The sequence below is a fragment of the Tursiops truncatus genome, chromosome 7, assembly GCF_011762595.2.
Source record: "Tursiops truncatus isolate mTurTru1 chromosome 7, mTurTru1.mat.Y, whole genome shotgun sequence".
Taxonomy (NCBI): Eukaryota; Metazoa; Chordata; class Mammalia; order Artiodactyla; family Delphinidae; genus Tursiops; species Tursiops truncatus.
In genome coordinates, this window is record NC_047040.1 from 3,394,694 (window position 1) to 3,420,218 (window position 25,525).

At 44.4% G+C, this 25,525-nt stretch overlaps 1 protein-coding gene across 9 annotated transcripts in view; it reads left to right on the forward strand.

Moving 5' to 3' along the window:
* Positions 1-3,332: 3,332 nt before the first annotated feature.
* COL6A3 (collagen type VI alpha 3 chain) overlaps positions 3,333-25,525 on the forward strand; it is an 86,138-nt gene continuing 63,945 nt past the window's right edge. The window contains exons 1-3 of one of the 9 annotated variants that reach the window (XM_033859471.2): positions 3,333-3,813; positions 19,704-19,821; positions 21,341-21,958. In XM_033859471.2, the coding sequence (XP_033715362.1) occupies positions 19,734-19,821; positions 21,341-21,958 (706 nt within the window). In that variant the 5' untranslated portion in view covers positions 3,333-3,813; positions 19,704-19,733. Of the gene's footprint in view, positions 3,814-8,332; positions 8,479-19,703; positions 19,822-21,340; positions 21,959-25,525 lie in introns of those variants that run through there. The other 8 variants (XM_019923634.3, XM_033859472.2, XM_073807076.1 and 5 more) reach the window with 8 other exon arrangements.

A 25,525-nucleotide genomic window follows, 5' to 3' on the forward strand; every position in this document is an offset into this window, starting at 1 on the left:
TTCACATTTCTTCTAAAAATGTACTAAAATTCCATTTAAGTGTAGATTTCCACACGTACGATAGTATAGCTGAGACATTGCGATTCGTTGTAAGAGTCTGTGTCCGTGCGGGCTGACTCCGTGTGTTAGTGTGGTGAAGTCTGCAGATGGCAGAGAGAATTTATCAGCAGTAGTGCCAAGACAGAAGTACAAGAAGACCAATAAAGGCCATCTTCTTTTTTTTGTTTCCTATTTTTATTTTTTGGCCACGCCATGCGGCATGCGGGATCTTAGTTCCCTGACCAGGGATCAAACCCGCACCCTGTGTAATGGAAACATGGTGTCTTAACCACTGGACCGCCAGCGAGGTCCCTAAAAGCTGTCTTCTAGGGAAGAGACTCAAAGGCAGAGAGGCCACCAGTTACAGAATAATCTATGTATGACTGAGCCAGAGACTAATTAAATACAATATTACATCTACAATCTCATTTGGGCATAGTGCTATTTTCGTTTTGTTCTGTCATATAAAATATATAAGCACAGGCTGTTGGAACTGAAAGAAGCTTTAGAGCTGATGTAATACATCTGTTCCAGTCGGGGTTCCAGGCAGGAAACAGAAACCGCTTTTGCTACTGTGAGCAGAAAGGGATTCTTCGCCAGGAATTATCAGGAAGGGCCAGGGGAGTGGGTTTGAGGCGGGGCCTCCAGTAGTAATTCCCAGGGCATTCCAGCTTGATCCTCTGGCCCGTTCTGGGAGGGAGGGAAGCAGGGGGCTGCACTGCAGAGCCTGAGTTTCGGATCACAGCCGGCAATCCTGGGGTAAGGGAAGGAAGATGGGGGAGGGGCACTCCGCAGCCACCACCCGGATGGATGCTGGGCTGAGGGGTCTGACTGCCGCTGCTGCCTTCACAAATTCCCTTCAACTTACCCTCAGCACCTGGGAAGCTGGCGTCTCCCTTAGACCTACCACACTCATCCCAGCCCCTCCAGAAGAGGCAGCTTCCAGCAGGAAAGAGCAGTCCTCCAAAAAGGGTGCTGTGTTCCAGCCTTGGAAGGGGTCTGGGAGGGGCTCCCTTAGGGCCTCCGCACTATACTTGCCAGGAGGGAAAAGACCAGCCAAAGTAGTAGAGAAATCACCATGTCTCTCCCCACCTTCCTATATATCACAGCAGTGCCTAGGGAAGCCCTTAACTACAGCGGAGCCTGGGAAACAGGGTTTGTAACTTTCTAACTTGCGCAGAAGGAAATGGGAAGAGGTACCCAGGTTCAACACAGCATTTAAGAAGAAACTGGACTGCGAGATTCTGTAAGGTCCCTTGGGTGGTCAGGCCCAGACCCAGGACCCTTGATGTTGAGGTCAGTTCTCACCTTTGAGATGGTTTCCTCTTGGGACCAGATGGCAGGAGGAACTGGTCATTTCACCGAGAATCCCAAATCCCGGTGATTAAGTGAGAAAACCATAGGAGCCATAATGCTCTCTCTGGTGTGTTCAAGGGAGGATGTGGGAGGTTTTTCACCAACAGCTGCCAGCTTCCAGAAGTTTCTGAGGCCACAGACAGTGTTGGTGAGGGTCTAGATTGTCAATGATTAGTTACGGTTAAATATTACAGAGAACCGTTCCTGCTTGAGCAGTTTTTATTTCTTTAAGTCTTGCTCTAAACGATGCATCACCCTTGCCATTGAAATAGTAGAAATTCCTAATAGCAAGGAATGTGTATTTCTAGCTATCTTGAAAAGCAATAGTTGTATCGGTATTTGGGAAAAGGAACCACTGAATGGAAGTACATAGGCCACACTTGTTCCATTAACCTCTCTGAGCGGAGTTGCTTGGGACAGAAAGTTGTAATCAAACATTGCCTTAATTTGCAGCAGGCGATGTGCCTTGGAGAAATGGTTCTCTCCAGAGCTGAACTTGCAGATGCCAACCGATAGAGTGGCAGCACATGTCCCAGCTCCTCGGGTCCGAGTCCTCGCCTGCCACGTGGAGTGGGGACTCTGGTGGGAGATGGGCTGCCCTGCATGAGAACATTGTCTTCCCACACGTCACACGGGCAATGTGGCTCCTACTCAGAGCCTCTGCCCATTTCTTCTTCCTCTACAGGTGATGGACAGGAAAACCCTCAATCCAGGTCTCCCTCCCCATTCTGACACTCTTTGAGCTGAACCCCCAGGGTGTAGAGAGGGGTTGAGTCTTCCTGTGGATGAGTAAGGGGACCCTGGAGCTGCAGGAGGGGAGCAGGCACTGTCTCTCCTGTACCATCTCCCCTTCCTCCCTAAATTGGAAGGACATCGTCTGTGCAAAGGAGTTAATGATACCTTTACTCCTCAAACTTGGCTTTGGAAGGATCTCCAAGTCAAAAGTATCCTTCAGCTGTCTCTCTCTCTCTCTTTTTTAAAATTTTTATTGGAGTCTAGTTGATTTACAATGTTGTGTTAGTTTCTGCTGCACACCAAAGTGAATCACTTATACATATACATACATCCACTCTTTTTTAGATTCTTTTCCCATATAGATCATTATAGAGTATCGGGAAGAGTTCCCTGTGCTATACAGTAGCTCCTTGTTATTCATCTATTTTTTATATAGTAATGTGTGTAGGTCAGTCCCAATCTCCCTCCCCCTTACCCCCTGTAACCATAAGTTTGTTTCTTCAGATGTCTCTTGGTATCTCACATGAACCGAATTTTCAAGGGGGGGGGCCGTGTGATGGGTGAGAAGTGAGCAGTTTGGGGGTGTCCACGGTCAGGGTTCTGATCTGAGCTCTGCTACGAACCCAGATTCTTCTCATCTGTAAAATGAGATCATAATCTCACTTAAGAAAACATGACACATATCTCTTTAACAGGTGGAGACGTTCCTGGTACAAGAGATAATGCATATCAAAGTGCTGGGAAAGGTACAAAGCCTTGAGGAAACACGAATTCTTTCTCAGGAATTTTCCTGTAAATCTGGGCACGATAACCATTCTTGCTCCTCTCGTAGGTGTCCTGGAATTGGGACCATTAGCTTCATGATCAGAATCATTATATACAGAATTACCAAAAAAAAAAAAAAAAGTAGTCTTTTTTCCTTGTCTTCTCACCGGCAAACAGAACTTTGGTTAGCAGAACGCCAAGGTGATTTTAACGGCTGGTTTTTTATATTTGAAAGGGGAGGTTATTAGGAGAAGTCTCAATTCAGAAACTTCAAGAAGAAATGGGAGGGCGTGGTGAGGGGGGAGGCGGGAGACTGCATTTCCTGTTTTCCTTTCAGATGGTGTTGGAAAACACTGCAGCAAAACCATGGAGACCCACAGAAACATTCCAAAATTCATTCTCTTTGCGGCCAGGGACCCAGCCCCAAAGGTGATGAGTAGAAGGGGTGGATTTTTTTTTTTTAAGAGTTTTTTTTAAGAGTTTTAAAGTGATGAGTAGAAGGGGTGGATTTTTTTTTTTTGAGTTGCAGGCATCCAGCTATGGGCTCGTAGGGTGAAGACAGCCTTCCGAGGTGACATCAGCCCGTGGCTGGGCCAGAAGCAACAGAGTGAGAGTCTGGTTTTCATTTACAGTGTGGGGCAGGCCCGAGTGGGGAGGGGGAGAGGAGGGGCTGGAGAGAGCCTTGACTGTATCCCTGGACACGGTCCAGTTTGGAGCTCAGTCTTCCACCAAAGGCCGCTCAGCTCTCCCGCTCAGCAGCCCCCTGCAAGGACCACAGGGGGAGTTCTCTGCCTGCTCGGGGTCCCCTCTCCTGCAGAAGGAAAAGGAGACGCAGCCAAGTGGGGAAAACATGTGTCAGATTCGCACATAATTGAATATCGAAGCCCAGGGACACACGCTTCTCCAGGTTTGCTCAGGGTAAGTGCCGCTTCGCCCCTGTTCCCCCTGTGTTGGGTTTGTGGCCAGAGGGAAATGCTTTAAACCCCGCTGACGATTTCTCGATGGCTCTCAGGTTCGCTCCCGTAGAGTCTGTTTTCTGTACACGCCGCTGGTCTCTGGAAGATCCAGCCGACTTTTCTTTCTCAGTTTGTGCCACCTGGGTTTCCTTAGCTGGGCCGAGGCCCCGGCTGCCCACGAGTCGTGCCGGGTCCCCCGCTACCTTCCCCCCACCCCCATCACCCTCTGCTCTCCTGACTGCGGTGCTTTTCGGCTCACGGTTTATTTATTGGACATAAATAAACTGCAGCTCAGCTGGAATCTGAGAATCTGCTTTGTTCGCAGAAGTGTCTTTCCGAGGATTCGAGAGCTACCTTGGGGAGACTCTGAGTTCTCCCACGTCCCCGGGGCGTGGGCTGGTTGGGTATATCTGTCACCTCCGGGGGACTGCGGTGACCTTGGTGTCCAGGAACAGGACCCAGTCAAGAGTTACTCAGCTATTACCATCGGGGCTCCATCTTTTCAGGAATCTGCAGTTACGGCTGGAGCCTCAGTCCTCTGGGGCTGCCTAAAGGAGCTGCAGGGGTCAGAGGAGGAGAAGGAATTTGGTGTTTGGGCAGCACGCCCAGTGGACAGGGCAGGGCCCCTAGGGCCACGGGCTGGCCTGTGTTGCCCAGAAGTGGAGCAAGTACCAAGTCTGGAGGCCGGGAGCCTGTTCCCCAGCCAGGAGGGTGGGGCTCCGGCCCTCTCGCCCAGGATGGAAAGTGTTATCTGACAGTTGCCAGTCTACTCTGGGGACCTGTTTCAGGGGCTACCGTGTTAGAAAATTAGGACTGAAGCAGGGGTGGGGTCCCTAGGAGGCCCCAGAGGGGTACTGGGGGTGTAAACAGAAACTGGCATTTCACAGCCTGCCCAAGGAGCGAATTGATAGGCTGGTCTGGACCCCAAGAACAAGCTGCTGTAGGCAGAGGGGAGTGTCCCCCCCAGTGGGGACTCAGAGGGGCTGGCCCATGCCAGCCTACACACAGCTGCCTCCACACGAGAACTGCAGGGTCCTAGAGCTGCAGGGCTGCTCAGAGCTCATGCAGATAGACTATTCTCACACTGGGGTCCCCCAACTTCCCAGGGGACCCATTCTTAATACTTCAAAAAACTGAAGTGGCTTTAAAATCAGGTATTTTTTGTTCCTAAGCAAAATGATGTTGAAAACCACCAGTTGGCTGTTGGACATTATTGAAACTTCTGAGTTCTTTGCTGGGCTAAAGATAAAGGAAGAGATTCTTGGTTAGGAGGCACTGAGGTGTGGTTCCCTGGCTTTAAAGATGAAGGCTTAGGGGCTCTGAGATGCTCAATTACTTGCTGAGGCCACAGCACCAGTAGGTGGCTCAGACAGCAGTCAGATCTTTACCATTTCAGGAAAGCAGATGGCCCAGCACTGGAGGATCCTGAGCTAATTTACATCTAGATTTGGAACATACTGTTTGATTTGTTCTCCCAGAAGACAGTGTCCTCCTATCATATTCTATTAAAAGTGATGGGGAAATTGGATTATGCTTCCCGGGGCCTCTACCAACTAACGGGGAAAGACGTGCCAGAGAAGAGAGCTGGTCCCCAGGGACCGACACTGGCTTTGTGACCAGAGCAGCTGAGCAGGCATCCCTCATCCAGGCCACCTCTGGGGATGGGGGCCTGGAGGGACGGCACCAGCGTTTTGCTTCATTCTTTTTTTTTTTTTAATTTAATTTAATTTAATTATTTTTTATACAGCAGGTTCTTATTAGTTATCTGTTTTATACATATTAGTGTACGTATGTCAGTCCCAATCTTGTGTGGGCTTTGCTGAGGGTAAAGGCAGAAGGGTGGGGAGGTGAGGGGTTTTGTAGGAATTCAAGCTATACGAATTATGGTCTTGTGGTCTTCGTCTCTTCTTGGAGGAGGCATGGGTTTTCCATCACCATAAGGTTTATTTTTCTCTTTCCCCGCTCACGGCAGTGAGGAAGCCGTTGAGAAGATACTTGGTGGAGAGGAGAACTTGGGGAAGAATCCCATAGCAGGGTGGTGAGCGTGGGTGTCCTGCCCTTTTCCAGTGGGGGAATTGGAGGGTGTAGCTACTCCCACCTTCCTGGGAGGCAGCTGGGGAAGTCTCTAGAATGTTAGCCCTTGGCCCAGGCTGTTCCAGCCCTTGGGAGGGTGTGTGCCCCACCCCACCATGCTTTGTGGTCCTTAGGTGACAGGATGTATGGTGAACGTCCAAACTTGGGGTCTTAAGGATACTTCTGATGTAAGGCAAGAAGAATTCCTACCTTCCTGAATAGAATTGTTTTTATTTCTGCCCCTCCCTCTATTTTCAGTGTTTAGGACTCACTGCAGCTCATTCTGTCATCGTAAGTGCTTTCTGTGATTTCGTGCCTTAGAACCTGATACAACACTGATGATAAAGTAGGAAGAAACCCCTCTCTTCAACTGATGATTGATGATGGATTCATGACTCAAGGGAGGCTCCCCACCTGACCTTAGTTTTAGGTTAGGAGGTTACGGATGCTGCCGCTAAAGCCGGCTTGAAATCAGACCTCCTTCCCTTTTGAAAGTTAGTAGACTTTTGCCACGGAGGCTTCATCTGTGCTGTTGCTCAGAGTATTTAGACAACTGGTTACAGGGGTCTTTGTCATTACACACCTTTTTTTAAAAATAATTAATTAATTAATTAATTTTTTGACTGTGTTGGGTCTTCGTTGCTGCGCGTGGGCTTTCTCTAGTCGTGGCCAGTGGGGGCTACTCTTTGCGGTGCACGGGCTTCTCGTTGCGGTGGCTTTTCTTTGTTGCGGAGCACAGGTTCTAGGCACACGGGCTCGGTAGTTGTGGCTCGTGGGCTCTAGAGCGCAGGCTCAGTAATTGTGGCGCACAGGCTTAGTTGCTCCACGGCATGTGGGATCTTCCTGGACCAGGGCTCGAACCTGTGTCCCTTGCATTTGCAGGTGGATTGTTAACCACTGCGCCACCAGGGAAGCCCTCATTACCCACTTTTATGTGACATTCCACATTTAGGGTTTAAAATACACTAGCAGGTCACGAATTCTGTTGCATGAGACTGTCTTGCAGGTATGTTAATCACTTTAGGCAAAAGTTTTATTTGAAAATTAGTTCTTGTCACTGTTCTTTTTGGAAGAAACTGAGGATTTGTTATCTCTTGGAGAAGAATAGTGGGCTGGTTCCCATCTGAAGGGGACTTTGTGTCCCGGGCAGCCTTTCCACGGAAACCCACAGGAGCAAACTTTTCTTGGTGTCTTAGCTGTGGAAAGCAGGCTGTAAAAACCACACCACTGCTGCATAAATAGTTGACGATTTGAGGAGTGACCTGGCATTTAAAAAAATCCTATTAGTAGCTCTCACTGAGGAAAGGAAAGCTCAAAATGATTCAGGTTTTTAAGTAGGGAAGCTTTAAAAATTTCCTGCTTCTTCAGACAGCCTTGAGCGAGACAAGGAAAGGTTCTTTTCACCCACATTTCTAGATATGGATTCCCTCTTTCCAAAAATCTGGTAGGAGATAATCCTACCCTTTCAAGAAAAGACACTGCCTGTCCCCTCTAAACCATGGGTGATGGCCGTGTCACACTCAGGGAGCACCTGCGGCACCCTGATTTACAAAGAGGGGTTCTTTTCAGGAATTCGTTATATTAATTTTTGAAAACGTAATTTTAGTACCTTCTGGTCTCCTCAGACTATTTTAGGAAGCAGATGAAATTGTGAAGCAGCACCTTTGTCCTGGTGTAGTCTTTCCCGAAAGCGTAGAGGAAAGATGCATCGTCCTCTAGAGGACGATGCATCCCGCTGAGCTCCAGAAGAATCTCCGAGCATCGTAGGGAGTCCCTGGGGTGGGGTTTCCGGGACCGCAGGGAATCTGCTGATACACATCTCAGCAGAGCTTGTGGGTCACTTTGGGACTCACCTGGAGACCGCTCCAATACAGAATTTTAAAAAATGTGACTTTAATATCTGAAGCAAATGTACATTTAGAATTTTATTTTTTCCTTATGCTCAGGTATGCATGTATTGAGGTGAACTTCTGCTTGCAATGAAGCATTCTGCTTTCTAAAATACCTTCATGACAAGGGCATGAACCAAGCAAGAACTTTGAAAGGAAACGTTTTACTGATATCTACTGAGAAAAAAGTTTAAATTGAATGAACACAAAGGTGTTTCAGAACCAGATCAAGGCTGCCTATTCGTGCAATGCTGTATCCCTGTAGGAGTTTTGAAGTTTACAACTGGAAGAGATGTTGTTAAGATGAACTAATCCAGTAACTCCCAAACTTTTCCTTACCTGCCCTTGGTCTATGCGTCTCATATTCCTTTAAGCTTAATAAACCCCCTTGTGCTCCAGGGTGTGGAGCTCTGGCTCGAGGGAGGGGACAAAAATGACTAAGACTTAGGCCCTGCCCTCTGGTCGGCAAATATATGATTTCCGTTTGGCTACTGGAAATATCCCCAAATTACTACCTTGGTGGATGGTCTCCCCACGCCCTTGACACCTCAGATGAAGAAATGGAACACAGGGAGGTGAATTGCTGGTTTGAGGTCCCAGTACTAGAAGGAAAGCAAAATCAGCATTTCCTGGGCGCCCCGGCACACGCTCACGTGTTCTCCCAGGTAGGTGTCTAAGGCCAGGAATATCAAGGGAGTACAAGTCTTCAAGAGTATATTTTGGAGTTTCACGTGAAGAAAGGCACTTTTTGCCATCGGCCAGTCTTGTATAGAGTAGCATATTTTAAGTTTGTTTAGCAGAGAGGTAATTGTTGTTTCAAAAAATCTGGAAGGAGAAAGCAAAGCAGAAAAGTAGGACAAATATGAAACGTTCTGCCAAACCCTCTCCCAGAGGCAGGTTGTTAGTCTTTCGTAGGGGTCTGGCTGCGTTTTGCATAGCGTAGTCCTGCTGTTCTCCTGAATTTTAAGACTCATGAAGTACAGAGAAACATTTGCGAGGTAGGAATGGCTGGGGAAAGGTACAATGGCAAATGTTTCTGTCAAATCCCCCTGGTTTGACCCATACCTTCAGTTTTCATGGACCCAGAGCATCGAGAATTGGCCGCTAGATGGAAGAGCTCGTGGGTTGGTTGCATTTCAAAATTAAGAACTGAACAGCAGCTGGAGATGACTCAGGTCTCAAGAGAAGCCATTCCAGGAAACTGGTTTTTCTCTTCTGGAATCCTCATCATTTGATTCAGCAGTTCAGTGCCAGCACCCAGAGCCAGTTCAGCTAAGCCCACAGGCTGCCCCGCCGTGCACTGCGGGCCTCTCTGTTTCTTGTGGGGACAGCAGGAAACCCACTGGTGGTCAGAGCCTAGGGTAATAGATGAAAGAAAGCGGTCACAGAATCACTGCCGGTTAGAGCATCAGGCAATCAGCCTCATTTTACACGTAAAATTAGTGAGTCTGGGAGAGATTAACTGACCTTTCCTGATAGAGACAGGAACTAAGCAGAATTTTTCCCGGATATTACACTAAACACAGTGCGGGTGATACTTTATCTGAGGTTTCAATGTCATTTTTTAAAAAGTCTCTTTTAAATAATTTTCTCTTCTAGACTTGATCACGAATCAGACTAGAAAACAAGATGTTTAGTTTTTCCTTACAAAAGGAGGACACTTTAGCCGCTGTGTTTGAACAGTTCTACAATGGAACACCATGGTTTTGGAGAGGCCAGTAGCCCCAAAAGTCCATGGCCAAGGCAGGAAGGGAGGATAGCGCTGGGATCTACCCTGGAGCCGACGGCCCTGTGTGTGTCACGGGGCAGGAATGGAATGGGTGTTTGCGCAATTCCTTCTGAAGCGTCTTCTAAGGCATTCTCTGCCCTAACATTAAATCTGAACTAATCTCTGCCTAATGTTTATAATTAGCAGGAAAAATGGAGGAAGTGCTCTGTGGGGCTGCCTTATATTTAAGAGGGTGAAATGCCCTTTACATGTGCATCGTGGTGTCTAGCTTTTCCAACTATAGCAGATATGGAACTTTCTCCTTCATGTTCATTATCTTGGACCCTAGGAATACGTCTTTAAATAAATTTCCAAATATCTGGGCAGTTAATCTGGAGGTTCTTCAAGTTGCCTTTATGGGGAGAAGGAAGGTAACCCCAGATGGTGCTCGGCACATCCTCACGTGACCCCATTCCGGGAGGAGGCTAACTTGTCAAGGCTCAGTCAAACCCTCCCTTTCTGGATTGCTCTGTTCTCCTGCGTGAGCTGTTGAACAGTCATTGTTTATAAACAAGAATGACACTTAAAAAAAATGGAAGTATAGTTGATTTAAAATATTGCGTTAGTTTCAGTTGTACGGCAAAGTGATTCAGTTATACATATGCATATATATGTATATTCTTTTTCAGATTCTTTTCCATTATAAGTTATTACAAGATATTGAATATAGTTCCCTGTGCTATACAATAGGTCCTTGCTGATTATTTGTTTTACGTATAGTAGTTTTTCTATGTTAATCCCAAATTCCCAATTTATCCCCTTTCCCCTGGTAACCATAAGTTTGTTTTTTATGTCTGTGCGTCTGTTTCTGTTTTGTAAATAAGTTCATTTGTATCATTTTTTAAGATTCTATATATAAGTGATATCATATGGTATTTGTCTTTCTCTGACTTACTTCACTCAGTATGACAATCTCTAGGTCCATTCGTGCTGCTACAAATGGCATTATTTCATTCTTTTTATGACTGAGTAATATTCCATTGTGTATATATATATATATATATATATATATATATATATATATATATATATACACACATACCACAACTTCTTTATTCATTCATCTGTTGATGGAAACCAAAAGTCTACAAATAATAAATGCTGGAGAAGGTGTGGAGAAAAGGGACCCCTCCTATACTGTTGGTGGGAATACAAATTGGTACAGCCTCTATGGGGAACAGTGTGGGGAACAATGTGGAAGGTCCTTAAAAAACTAAAAATAGGGCTTCCCTGGTGGCGCAGTGGTTGAGAGTCCACCTGCCGATGCAGGGGACGCGGGTTCGTGCCCCGGTCTGGGAAGATCCCACATGCCGCGGAGCGGCTGGGCCCGTGAGCCACGGCCGCTGAGCCTGCGCATCCGGAGCCTGTGCTCTGCAACTGGAGAGGCCACAACAGTGAGAGGCCCGCGTACCGCAAAAAAAAACCCCAACCCCCCCAAAAAAACTAAAAATAGAACTACTACATGACCCAGCAATCCCACACCTGGGCATATATCCAGAAAAGATGAAGACTGTAATTTGAAAAGATACCTGCACCCAATGTTCAGAGCAGCACTATCTATAATAGCCCAGACGTGAACAGACACTGTGTTCCTTGAGCCAAAGATCTTGGGCCCAGTTCTGAGTGTCTAGCAAGGATACCAGTAGGTGGCAGTGAGACCAAGTCGATACACAGGATCGCTCTCACAGAACACACCTTCAGAGCCTGGGTCGAGCAGATAATTGTTTACAGATGTGTACACGTGGCTGCTATTTTCTTCTCTAGCACAATTTCATAGAATGGAAATGCGAGATTCAAGTTGTAAAATAAACTGTAGAAGAGCAGTTTCCGATGCATTTATTTGGAGGAATCTTCTTAGAGTTGTTCCAAATGGATTGCTTTTGAGGATTCCCCCAAAGCTCTTTCAAGTAGCAATAACATGTTAAATTCCGCTCTCCTCCTTCGCTAACCGGAGAAGATTAAGTCCTCCCTCTCATAGCTTCCTCTCTGGGGACAAGAATGGGGGCTCTTTTCCCAGGATTCAGGCAGGAAAGAGAAGAAGGGTAAGAAAAAGAGAGAACTAGGGTGGCTGCAAGCTAGAGACCCCTAGGGTTTACTGAAATGTGACTTTTCATTTCACGGCAGGTGGGCATAGTTCTGTCGCTGCAGTCTTCCACTATTTCTGCAGCTCCCACTTAAAATGGGACAGTTAGGAGTTAACAGAAGTCCTAGAACTTGTTAGGAGGACCAGCCTGATTCTAAAAAGCAGTGCTTGGAGGAGACCAAATAAATGACTTCAAAATGGGAGCTCTGGATGTATTTAAGTCTTTGTTTGAAAAAGATTGCCTTGTGTGCATGTGTGTGTCTGTCTTAAAAAAGATTTCCAGACATGGAAAATGAAAAAGCTTCTGAGGAGACTTAATGAAAACTAATTTCATGGAATTGCACAATGGCTGGGGAATGTCACTGGACTCTGAATACAATTTTGAGTTGAAGACCCATGTAGAGCAGTCTTCATAATAAGAGATGTCTTTTTAAGTTTCAAGTGGACAGCTACAGAAAGGAAAAAGGCATCTCAAATCCTTTTCAGAATGAGGCCGAGTAAAAAAAGGAATGACTAATGCTCGATAGAAAGATAAGAATTTAATGAACTTCTCTGGTTGAATCTACTGCCTTTAGGACAGAATCTGTGACACAAAGTAGCTTGACACCCCACCCAACACGAGGGTCTCAAGCAGCCAATTTTGACTGTTTTCATATTTGAAAGATCAGCAGCAGACAAATGGCGTCTGTTGATACAGAATCTGTGGTGTGTCACCACCAAAGAAATTTAGTGTATTTTTTCCCCGAAAGATGTCGGGGGTTTCCTTGAGATTGGGGCCAAATCCGGCACATCCTCTTGGGGTTTCCTGGGGTTCTTCCCTTGGGCTTTGGAAACACAAACTTTCATTAGGATTCTGGTTCAATTTTTTTTTTTTTAATGTGGCAGTGGGCAAAACGCTATACCTCACCTGCTTTCAGTTTCCCAGCTATAAGATGGGGGAAAGTCCAGCCATGGGGCTCCTGGGAGAAGGGCGTGAAATCCCACCCATGAGACAGGGGCCCAGAAAATATGACTTGTGCTCTTTTGTCTCTATTTCTTGGGGGTGGGAGGGAGAGTTAAGGAAGGGTAATGGGAGGGTGACTTGTTCCCCCTTATTAAAATGGACCAACTGGGTGATCATTTGGGGAGATGCTATTTGACGTCTTTTAAATCTAAATGAAAAAAATTCTCCAAGCTTTGTTGCCAGGAACTGCAGTCTTAAAAAGTGGGATGCCATGACATGGTAAACACTAGGAGAGATTTAATTGCAAACAAAAACGTTAACAAATATTCACCAGCTGGTCTAGGAATGCTTGAGCCCCATGACTGGCTCCTAAGCCCTGTGGCAGGAAAAGTGTGTGGATCTAAAGGCCTTTTCCCCACCTGGGAATTCAGCTCAACTGAACATGTGAGTCCATTAATCATCAGTGGAGCCTGGATAACTCATCATCCAACAAACATCATTTTCTGTCCTTCACTTCCAGGGTTGGAAGAGCTTCTCCCCTCTGCCCTCCTGCGCCCCCCTCTGCCTTCTCCTCCCCTCCCCCACTTCCCCTCTCCCCTCTTTCCCTTTCCTCAACATCTGGATAGGTTTTAGAAAAGATAATTCCAGTGCACTGAATGTTTTTTCATTACTTTGTGTCCCAATGAGAAGGAATTCATTTAGGGGTCTACTCTTTTGTAAGATTAAGATCTTGGAAATAAAAATCTTTACATATAATTTTCAACCAATTTAAAATTCATTTTCCTTAGAGAATAGTTGAAGTAACTCATTAGTGCCTCAGAAAGACATTAAGACTTTGTTCTATCATGATTTTGATTTTATTGAGCTCTACCAAAGACTACCAAACTTTGGAATTTGTTAATAGAGATCCCACACAGGGATATAGGGATAGTATAGGGATAGTATAGGGACAGTATAGGGATAGTATAGGGACAGTATAGAGATAGTAAAAACAAACCAAAACCAAAACCAAAACCAGTGAAACCTACTCAGTGCACAATTCACCCATGTTCTCTGTCAAGATTGTCTGCAGAGAAGCCTGAAACTCGTCCCATCCCACACTCAGCAGTGGTCATGTCCTATTTTTTCCACATGGATTACATTGTCCAATGCTTTGCAGTGAGGTCCTATACTATTTTTTTGCCCTCATTCCAAAACAAAAATGCTACTTTAAATCCTGCCTCTTGTGCACGGATCAAATATTTAAAACAATTGAACTGGATCTCCCGGAAGAATTGCATCAAATCTTTTTCTCGAAGGTGCTTGAACTTTAGTGGGGAGTTAGAATAGAGGCGGTTAGAATCACATGTGAACTTGGATGCTATCCCCAGAGACTCCCACATACACAGAAACAATGTTGTACACTTTTGGGGGAGGTTGGCAGATCCTTTGAAATCTGTGGATCCCATATTAAAAAAAAAATCTGTGGATCCCACATTTTAAAAAAAGTTCTCGACCAATTAGAATATCACAGGCTGTCTTGGAAAGGACAGTATATATTTCTGGAAAGAATCCAGTAAAATTTAAATAATGTGGGCTGACAATTTTCCCACAAAATAGTTTTCTAGTAGGATGCTTATTGCTGGTAAAGAGACCGGATGTTCAATTTTAATGGAAAGAATCAAGAATAACATATGTATGATGTACTTTTACGTTACTCTAAAGTGTATATCCTCAATTAAGAAAACTTACAAAGACCACAAATACTGCATGTGCTTTTCTTTTCTTCAAAAGGCAAACTCAGGAATAGGTCTAGCAGAGTGTGGGGAAGAAAGGTATGACCGGATGGAAAGGCCTAGAAGATTCCTAGAGTAGAGCATGGTCTTGCAGGATTTCTAGAGAGCAATGGGGCAACATGGGGGCCGTGGCTTGGGCATTCATCCTCAGTGAAGAAAACAGACCAACCAGCCAAGCGTGGGTTTCTGTACTGCCTGAGGGGACTCCCCTGAGCACTGGCCAGGACTTGGGGACGCTGTGGAACCAAAGCACGGCGAGCTGAGGACTGCCCTCCTGTATCGTGCAGAGCCGTGCCTAGCACGTGTTGACCATTTCAAGCCAAGAAGATGGGCTGTGTTTTTGGAATGGCACCGTTATCACCACTGGCTGTCACTTCACTGTAGAAAGAAATACGTTCTCTTGATGACTGACCTTCTGAACATCAGAAAAACCTTTCCTTCTCACTGTTGATACATTTCCAAGAGAAAGTTGTATTGACAGGTGGCTTTGTATTAGGTGCTGGGGTTGTATCTTCAAGCTTTCAGAATTTGAATCACAGGGTAAATTTGTTTTATCACAGGTGATACTTTTGGTTTGACCTCCCTGGAAAATCCAAAGCAACAGTGGGTCTTGGAATCCATTCTCTTGTTTATGGTTTTGTCTTTTTCTATCCCACAAATTTGGCTGACTGGGCTGGCCTGGGGCCCACACTCTGTTGTCTTGCTGTTCCTCACAGCTGGGCCACAGGATCTGGACCCCAGCTCCTCCCTCTGGGACTGATCTCTGGCAGGAAAAATCATGGGACTGAGCCCACTTCATCCACGTCCTTGGGTGACACCTTCGATAGGGGCTCCTTGGCCCTCTGTGTATCTTGCTAAGAAGTCCATCTAGACACGAGTCCCCTGCCAAGGCCAGGTCGCTAATTAACCAGACAGATTTTTCCTTTGCTGTCATTATTTCTGTTGCTCTAGATGGAAAGGTTGAGAACCTTAGACCACCCTTAACATTGTCTTCCTTAGCAATGAGGGGAAAATGGGATTCCTGAATTATATATACAACGGACAACCACAGATAGAATCACCAGGCCCATGGAAGGCCTATGGTGAGAGGAAGGTCAAGGTAGGAAGGTCAAGCAGGTACAAAAGCCTAGGCCTTAGGCGGACCTGATTTTGTAGCTCTGATGACACTGGTTGGGGTAGAAATAACTTTTGTACCCCATCTCAGTGTTCATATCAGATTCTTTTCAGTTTCCTGGGACTGAAGTCCTCTTCCCCAAACCTTAGTATTTGCTCCCAAATACTTCTTTTCTTCTTCCTTTCCAAATATTATTTAGGAGCAAGGACAAATGTTGTGTTATTTAATTATAGGGGCACATACATATGCTTTAAGAAGATATGTGCTGTTGTATTGTTTTCCCGTTTTAGCTCTTAAAGACTCATGCCTCAAAAAAAAGATGCCACATTTATACCATTCCTGTTAAACTGATGGCCACATTTTAGGTGTATGGAGTAATCCACGCTGTGAAAAATCTCAGGTAACTTTTCCTATCCTTTGAAAGATTGTAGTGAAACACACATGACATAGAATTTACACGATTCTAAACCGTATATCCTCAATTAAGAAAACTTACAGAGACCACAAATATTGCATGTGCTTTTTTTCAAAGGACAAACTCAGGAATAGGTCTAGCAGAGTGTGGGGAAGAAAGGTATGACTGGATAGAAAGGCCTGGAAGATTCCCAGAATAGAGCAAGTGAGCAAATTTAATCATTTTTAAGTGACTAGTACAGTCGTGTTATCTACATGTACCTTGTTGTGTAACTGATCTCTAGAACCTTTTCATCTTGCAGAACTGAACCTCTGTACCCTTTGGACACTAATTCTCCTTCCCACCTCCCCGTCCCTCTAGCGACTACCATTCTATTTTCTGTTTCTAATAGTTTGTCTATTTCAGGTGCCCCATGTAAGTTGAATCTTGCGGTACGTGTCTCTTTGCGACTGGCTCATTTCACTTATCATGATGTCCTCAAGGTTCATTCATGTTGTAGCCTATGACAGAATTTCTTTCTTTTATTTCAGGCTGAATAATATTTCATTGTATGTATGTACCACATTTTCTTTATCCATTCATCCATTGATGGGCATTTATGTTGTTTCCACGTCTTGGCTATTATGAATAATGCTGCATTAAACTTGGGTGTATATATATATATCTTCAAAATCTTGTTTTCAATTATTTTGGATATATACCCAGAAGCTGGATTGCTGGCTTATATAGTCATTCTATTTTTAATTTTTGGAGGAACCTCCATACAGTTTTCTAAGTGGTTGCAGTGTTTTACATTCACACCAACAGTGCCTAAGAGTACCAATATTTCTACATCCTCATTAGCACTTCTTGTTTACTGTTTGTTTGATAGTGGCCATCTCAGTGGATGTGAGGCAATATCTCATTGTGGTTTTTGTTTGTTTGTTTGTTTTTACATCTTTATTGGAATATAATTGCTTTACAATGTTGTGTTAGTTTCTGCTGTATAACAAAGTGAATCAGGTATACATATACATATATCCCCATATACCCTCCCTCTTGTGTCTCCCTCCCTCCCACCCTCCCTATCCCACCCCTCTAGGTGGACACAAAGCACCGAGCTGATCTCCCTGTGCCATGTGGCTCCTTCCCACTAGCTATCTATTTTACATTTGGTAGTGTATATATGTCCATGCCACTCTCTCACTTCATCTCAGCTTTCCGTTCCCCTTCCCCATGTCCTCAAGTCCATTCTCTACTTCTGTGTCTTTATTCCTGTCCTGCCCCTAGTTTCTTCAGAACCACTTTTTTTTTTTTTTTAGATTCCATATATATGTGTTAGCATACGGTATTTGTTTTTCTCTTTCTGACTTACTTCACTCTGTATGACAGACTCTAGGTCCATCCACCTCACTACAAATAACTCAATTTCGGTTCTTTTTATGGCTGAGTAATATTCCATTGTATATATGTGCCACATCTTCTTTATCCATTCATCTGTCGATGGACACTTAAGTTGCTTCCACGTCCCGGTTTTTGTAAATAGAGCTGCAATGAACATTGTGGTACGTGACTCTTTTTGAATTATCTCATTGTGGTTTTGATTTTCATTTCTCTGATGCTGAGTGTTTTTTCATATGCTTATTGGCCATTCGTATGTCTTCTCTGGAGAAATGTCTATTCAAGTCCTTTACCTATTTTTAAATCAGATCTTGTTGTAAAGTTGTGGAAGTTCTTTATGTGTTCTGATATGAACCCCTTATCAGATATATGGTTTGTGAATATTTTCTCCCATTCTGTAGCTTGCCTCTTCACTCTGTTGATTGTTTCCTTTGCTGTGTAAAAGTTTTTAAGTTTGATATAGTACCATTTGTCTGTCCTTGCTTTTGTTGTCTGTGCTTTTGGTGTCATATGGAAGAAATCATTCCCAAATCCAATATTATGAAGATTTTCTCCTATATTTTCTTCTAAATGTATAGTAGTTTCAGGTCTTACATTTACATTTATAATCCATTTTGAGTTAGTTCTTTGTAAGTGGTGTAAAGTAAGGGTCCAACTTCATTTTTTGCATGTGGATATACGGTTTTTCCAGCATCATTTGTTGAAGAGACTATCCTGACCCCATTGTGTAACCTTGGTACTGTTATAGAAGCTTATTTGACCATATACTTGAGGGTTTGTTTCTCGGATCTTTATTTTATTCCATTGGTTGACATGTTTGTCTTTATTCCAGTCCCATATTGTTTTGATTACAGTAGCTTTGTAATATGATTTGAAATCAGGAAATATGAGGTCTCCAGCTCTATTTTTCCTTTCTCAAGTTTGCTTTGGCTCTTCTGGGTCCTTTGAAATTCCGTATGCGTTTTAGGATTTGTTTTTCTGTTTCTACCAAAAAATGCCCCAGAGTGAGAGGTTTTTGATTTTTATTTATACTGATGATGATTACCTTTTCATGCTGTAATTCCCAAGGCCGCCTTCTTAATCTGCAAACCCTAACAATGAACTGTAAATTATGATGGTAACCCAATCTCTCCAGATGAAAATATTTAGGTTTCTTAAACCAAATGGGACTTCTCGCTTGACTGTAGTCTATACCACATAATTTTCAATATTAAATAGTACTGCTTGAAACTAAGGAAAAGAAAAAATAACCAATAATTTTGACCGGCACGCCCCTCCTCTCTGATGCTGTTACCCAAGGCTCTGACCAGGGAACTCCTGCCAAGTCTGGGTAAGGGTAAGAAGAGTCATTGATACACATGCACAGCTGTAGCCAGGACCAGCTCCAGAATCTGTGGGCTCGATGCAAAATGAACATGAAGGGTCCTTGTCCAAAAGTTATTAAGAATGTTAAGACAGCAACAACAAATCATTAAATCAAGCATGGGGTCTAGTGGGTCTGCACAGGTCATATACCCAAGACCTAAGAAAGAGTTGGGGGAAACCAGAGCCTTGGATCAAGGGGAAGAGAAAAGAGGTGATGTCCTGCAAGGGGACCTAAGCCCAGGTGGAGGAGACCTAGGCTGGCTCTCTGGAGGGTCATAAGGAAGAGTCCAGACCCTCAAGCTGCTGTCACTGGAGATTGGAGGGTGAAGATGCTGACCTGAAGGTTTGGTGTGGGTCAGGGTGCTTTCAGATGTGGCATGGGGAGAAGGTGGTGTTTGCTTGAAGGGAAAAGTGATGGTGACACAGCCCACTGCGCCCATCCAGATTTGAGCCTGGCTGGCTGCCAGTTAAATTTGCATGGGAGACCACGCTATGTGGCCGTCAGCCCTCGTGACTGGCTTCAGTCTTGCTAATTCAGTATCCCAGGGTGTGCTCCATCCTGTGATTGGCGTTGGACACACAGCAGGTTTTTGGTGGAGGAAAAGTGCTAAATATTAACAGAGAATGAGGGCAAGATTCGAAATGGTCCCAGCTGCCATGGTTGGTACACGTTGTGATTTGGATGAAGCCCGTTCCCTCCCTGAACGGAAGCTTCCCCGCGGGATTCCGTTAGACACGATTGACAGTTAGGCTGGGCGTCACCAACCTGCCCCTTTGTGCCTCTGAGCACCTTTTCTCCTGACCCTTTTTCATTCTGCCATTTGTTTCGTGATATACTATTTTTGCCTGCCTCAATTTGAGAGGAAAAAAAGTTGAACTGCACAATTTTTAGCTATGGCCAAAGTCCTACAATCACTAGATTCAAAGATTCTCATGTCTATGTTTAGTCAAAACTATTTTTCATAAAAGGGATAAACCCTTGATTCATTTGTTAGTAATCGGGGAGTCAATACCTGATCATTCTCCTTTGTCCTGTTTTTCTCGTAGGTTCTCACTTGGTGCTTAGACAAAATCAAAATGAGGAAGCATCGGCATTTGCCTTTAGTGGCCATCTTTTGCCTTTTTTTCTTAGGCTTTTCCTTTACTCGTGCGCAGCAACAAGCAGGTAAGATCCAGAAACATCTCTTCATTTCATTAAAAGGAACAGTATTCTCTGATTTTAGATCTTAGGCATCATGAGCTGAATATAGAGCTTAGATAAGCTTTGAAGAGATAACCAAGCCATTGACTACAGGATGTTCATTTACTTTACAGACTTTTTGCTCCTCTTTATCCAGTGAGAGAGAGGTTCTTTTTACTGAAACTTGGGTTTGATACCTTGGCGGTGGTTTGCAAGTGGTTTGTTTTTACCTTGGGTGTGAGCAGAAAGTTTGTGTCGAGAATATTTTACCGTCTGAAGAGCTTTTCCACATTTCTGGCACTGGTTGATGTCTGAGCACATAAAACCCAGGGAAGACAATGGTTGAGAGCAAAAAATTATTTTCCCTGAAAAAACAACAAAAACAAACACAAATGTTGCCATTTCTTTCTCACTCCGGACAGGAAAAGACGTTTTTCATCTAGAATCATCAAATCTTTAAATATCAGTTTCCCCAAACTACTTAAAAATGGATCCCAACTCATCCTATTAAGAACTTGCTTGCAGAGTTCTAGAAAAATGAGAAATGGTTCATGTATTATGAGCTGGGAAGGAGTGACTTGGGTCCCTCTCCTTTGCTTGGAGAGCTGAGCTTCTGATGGGGATTCTCCCTCTGGACCTGGTAGTTCTTAGATGGCGGCCTGGTGAGGACCACCTCAATGCCAGGGGAGCATGGCTTGGGGCATCGGGTCAGCCCCAGGTGAGTAGAGTCCAGGGGCCTGCTGTGCACAGCCAGCCTGGCCCAGTGCAGAAGGGCACTTCCCAGCCACCCACAGCCTGGCACCTGGAGCCTCTTGCTCCTACTTTTAAGAGAGAACTAGATTCATCTTTGAAAGAGATGAATACTGTTCAGCATCTAAGAGGGCTTAGATGGCTCTGAAGATGTAGTGATGAGTTAGGGTACCTTTCTTCATGCTAAAAAGTCTGAAAGAAATGAGACTTTGCCCTTCCCTACAGTTATACAAGTCTTCTTAAGATGTATTTATAATACTTATTTTTCTGGCAAATTACCCAAAGCATGGGAGGTAAAACTGTAGTAGATTTCAGTATTCTATCTTGTCGGGGCCCAGTTTCAGACTCAAAGCTGAGGAAGGAATTTCCAAGATGATGCTTGGTTACCTGCGATAGGATATCCTTTCCACCTGAGCAGGTGGGTCTTGGGGTTCAAACTACCACAAAGAATCATCTAGAGTTAAAGGACACGCCAGGGAATGTTTTTCCCCATTGTGGAACCTGCTACTGGTCCACGTATGGCAGTCATTGCATATGGAACTTGGGTCAATGACTGGGCACCGACAGTTGTTGGGTCCATGTGTCCAGGTCCCTGTGTCTCAGGTAAGTCAGCGTCCCCGCCTGTTTCACACATGAGGTGTAAATTATTTAGTAACAGCAGAGTGGAAACTGAATGAGTTGAGGAAGGCTTTGCACTGATGGGAAGTCATTTCTTGAACAGGAGAAACATCTAAACCAATGTCTTTTTTTAAAGATGTCAAAAATGGTGCTGCTGCCGATATAATATTTCTAGTGGATTCCTTTTGGAGCATTGGAAAGGAACATTTCCAACTTGTTCAAGAGTTTCTATATGATGTTATAAAATCTTTAGCTGTGGGAGAAAACGATTTCCGTTTTGCTCTGGTCTGGTTCAACGGCAGCCCAGATACCGAGTTCCTGTTAAATACGTATCGTTCTAAACAAGAAGTCCTCTCCCATGTTTCCAACATGTCTTATACTGGGGGAAGCAATCAGACTGGAAAAGGATTAGAATACGTAATGCAGAATCACCTCACTGAGGCTGCCGGAAGCCGGGCCAGTGATGGAGTCCCTCAGGTTATCGTAATGTTAACTGATGGACACTCGAAGGATGCCCTTGCTCTGCCTTCAGCGGAACTTAAATCTGCTGATGTTAACGTGTTTGCAATTGGAGTTGAGGATGCAGATGAAGGAGCGTTAAAAGAAACAGCAAGTGAACCGCTCAATATGCATATTTTCAACCTAGAGAATTTTACCTCACTTCATGACATAGTAGGAAACTTAGTGGCCTGTGTGCATTCATCCATGACTCCAGAAAGGGCTGGAGGCACAGAGACCCTTAAAGACATCACAGGTAATGGCAACATCGCCAAGCTGCTGCCTGCCTCGCTCTTCTTTGGAGATAAGCTTGGCAACCGCTGGCATTAAGGCAATATTACGGCTAAAAGATGGTGGGCGGATTAGGGAAGAGATGCCTGTTCACAGGTCTAAAAACAAAGGTTTGAATATTCTCTGTAGTCTCCTTCCAAAACAGAGCAATTCATCTACCTTCAAGAGGAATTCTTTGCTTTTGAGACAATTAATATTCTAACTCTAAAAAAGCACATCCTGATATTATGACCCCACAAGAGGTTGCTTCTGCCTTCCTTGGACAAGACAGACTCAGCGTGGCTGGGCAGGTATCTAACAAAAGTCCCTTCATTGTTCCTGGGATAGAGAGCCTGTTTCCTTTAAAGAAAACTCCGTGTCTGAAAGAGTTTGAGTGGAGGGGGAAGGGGGGGGGTCCACTTTGGGTCCAGTGAAGCAACACGCAGAGCTCCTGTCTTTGACTCAATGGGATTTATTTCAGAGTTTTGATGGAATTAGAATTGTGAGAGGCCTTAGAGATGATCCAGTCCAAATCTATTTTGAAGAAATTGAGTTTTAGAGCTGGAGGCCCTTACATGTTGGCTCTGGAGTGGGTTTTCCCACTTCTCCTCCACGCTGTCACCATGGCTGTGCCCATAGAGATGCTTCTGAGATTCCAATGGTCCTCATCAGTGTCACTCTGGAAGTACCAATGATGCAGCGACTTTACATGGATGTGTTCATGCATGGTGATGTGCATGGAACTAATTGTCCGGCAAGTCACTTAACCAGTCACACCTATTAGCTCTCTTGCCAGTGCTAAGTGCCTAAAGACTGATAGGGAAGGAATTCCACAGGTAAATTTCAAATGTATTGCACCACAGCAATTCTGACCAGCGCTAGGCTTCCTCATCAGCGACGAGTAGGACAGAGGGAACTCCCTGTGTCCCCAAATGAGTCCATGTCGCCAACTGACTGTGGGTAGGAGAGAATTCTAGGAGAATGGTCAGAAAGCTAGGGTGGGAGAGCTCAAGCGAGAGATGAGCTCCAGAAGGAGAGATGTGTGTCCCACAAGATGAAGGGAAAGGAGGAGAAGGGTATCATATTTCTAAGATACTGAGGTGGAAAGGGGAGACGTTGACAGTGTTCAGGTTGAGTTGGCATCAATCATCCAATAAGAGAAGATGGCAGAGGGAGAGAAGCAGTGGTGCTTGGGAGCTTGGAGGAATTGAAGTTATTTTTGAACAGCTGCAACAGGGCTAGGAGGAAAGGATCACAAAAAAGGATCAAGAAGAAACTGCTGACTTGCAGTGATGTTCAGTTGTCATCAGAGACCACAGCCTGGGGTCTTGTCCATGAGCGTGGCTCCCTGGTGTTCTGAAGATATCTCAGGCATTCTTGGAAGAAAAAAGCTGCCAGGTTGGAGCTTGCAAAGAGAGGATGATAGAGGGGCAAGAAGATCTTCTTGGGAAGGAAATTTATCATTGCTAAGACGGTAGCTAGTAAATTCCTGAAATAGCCCACCTTGGGGACCTGGCTGGGCGGGGAAGCAGATGAGAGCTGGAAGGGGCTGGGAGACTTCTGGAAAGCCAGAGGAGCAGGGGCCAGGATGAGGCAGAAGAGACCTAGAGGCAGTTGAGGAGGAGTCCAGAGAAAGGCTTTCTGGATTATGATCAGAATAATGGTGTTTTTAGGCAAATAGTACTAGACATCAGTTTTTCATAAGAGAGATCCTGAAAACAGGGAGTTGGGGAGCAAGATGGGTAGATGTCATTAGATAGGAGCCGGGCAGGCAGATCGTGGTTAAGAGAAGGGTTACAGAACTAACCAACCCCGGGGCATTACAGGAGATTAAAATGGTTTCCCCAATGGTTATCCGTGATTTCAGCTTTGATAGGGGTGGGAGGGCTCATGACCCTACCAGTGGGTCTACTTCTAAGAGAGGGGTGATGCACAGTCTGGATCATTTGCATTAAACCTGAATAGCATTCCCTACTTCAAATGATGTGTCTCACCTCTGCATTATGACACTAGTGTCGATCCTGCCAGATTACAGGAAAAGAAGGTGGACCCTGAGAGCACCCCAAACCAAGCACTGCAGGTTACAAGGAGGTTACAAGATGGCAGCTCTAATGACCTTTTCCATTGGCTACAATGTGCTCAGCATCAATAATCCACTAATCATTGCTTTTCTGGATATAGGGATAATGGCTCATCCATGGCAAAAACAATGAAAGGGATCAGGTGAGAAAGGGAACGTCTTCTCTTTATTGGTGTTTTGGCCAATTCAGGAAAAAGGGTGGATGAGTTCGCCATTATGTTTAACCGTTATATAAATGGATAAACGATTAGATTACCATGTGAATGCTACATGAGCCTGTCAACATAGTCTGTTTCCACACAAATGACAAAACCTTTGTTTTTATGCCAAGAAAGCATCTCTGTCTTCTAGTGTCCAAGCCGCTAGCAGCACCAGGGTGGGATATTAATCCATTTATGTTGTCTTTTCTAATTAACTTCACTCTGCAATTCTGCCAGTATCATGTCCCACTGCATGTTCCATAGCAAAATAATAATAATAATAATAAAAATTCTCTGCTTATAGTTTTTGGGAAAGGTAGTCAGGAAGGCATTATGGAGATTGCTAATAAGTTAGGGCCATTTCTTTCCGTTTCCTGCCCACTAGGTAGGTAACTTTTCCCCGTGAATATATACATGATGGTGCTGTTCTAAATGAACTGTACTCAAGTAATCACTGAAAGTTGTGTTTTTTTGAATCCCTTTTATCAATGGATATAAAATACAAAAGCTTTACTAAAGCAAGAGCTAAAGGTGACCTATGTATCCGCGAGGATGAACTTTCTTTTCTTTGCAAAATATAAAGATTTAGAAAACTCGCAAAACCTATCTGCAGTTTTGTGTTTGCATAGGAAATACTAATGTGATCTTTTAAATTCTGCTTGGAAAAAGGAAGCATCCCATGAGCTAAGGAAAGCATTGTGCCCACACCAGTGTGCTCAGGAAAGTAGTGTTTCCAGCGATGTTGAAGGAACCTATGATTTTTCCATGGCTGTTTTGAAACTTTTCCGTAGAAAATGCCACAGATGGTGTGGTACATGAGCCATAAAAGCAGAAAACCAGACAACTTCTCATTTTGAATTTTAGAAAGACCTGATTCCTCTTAGAGTTAATATCGATCCCTGGTATGCCTTGCTGTACACAGGAACCGGTCTCTCTTGTGTCTGTCTGAGGCTTCGGCTCTCCTGGATAACAGCATGCCCTTGTGTGTCCCATCATTGTGTGCATAAGAGGACAACGTGGTTTTTTCAGTGATGACAAATTATCCAACATTTTTCTATGACCTGCTGTGGTTCAGCTTTTTAGAAGAGCAGTAATCAAGGGTTTTCCCTCAGTGTTTGTTTATTTTATTTATTCTATTGTGAACCGCGATCAAAAAGTAAGTAATAAATTAATAAGGAATGAGTCATCTGTGATTTAGGGATCGTTCTTCTTTTATTGATCTTAGGTTCAGAGTTAGTCCTTCCTTTAAAGGTCTCAGTTTGTTGAGTAAGGG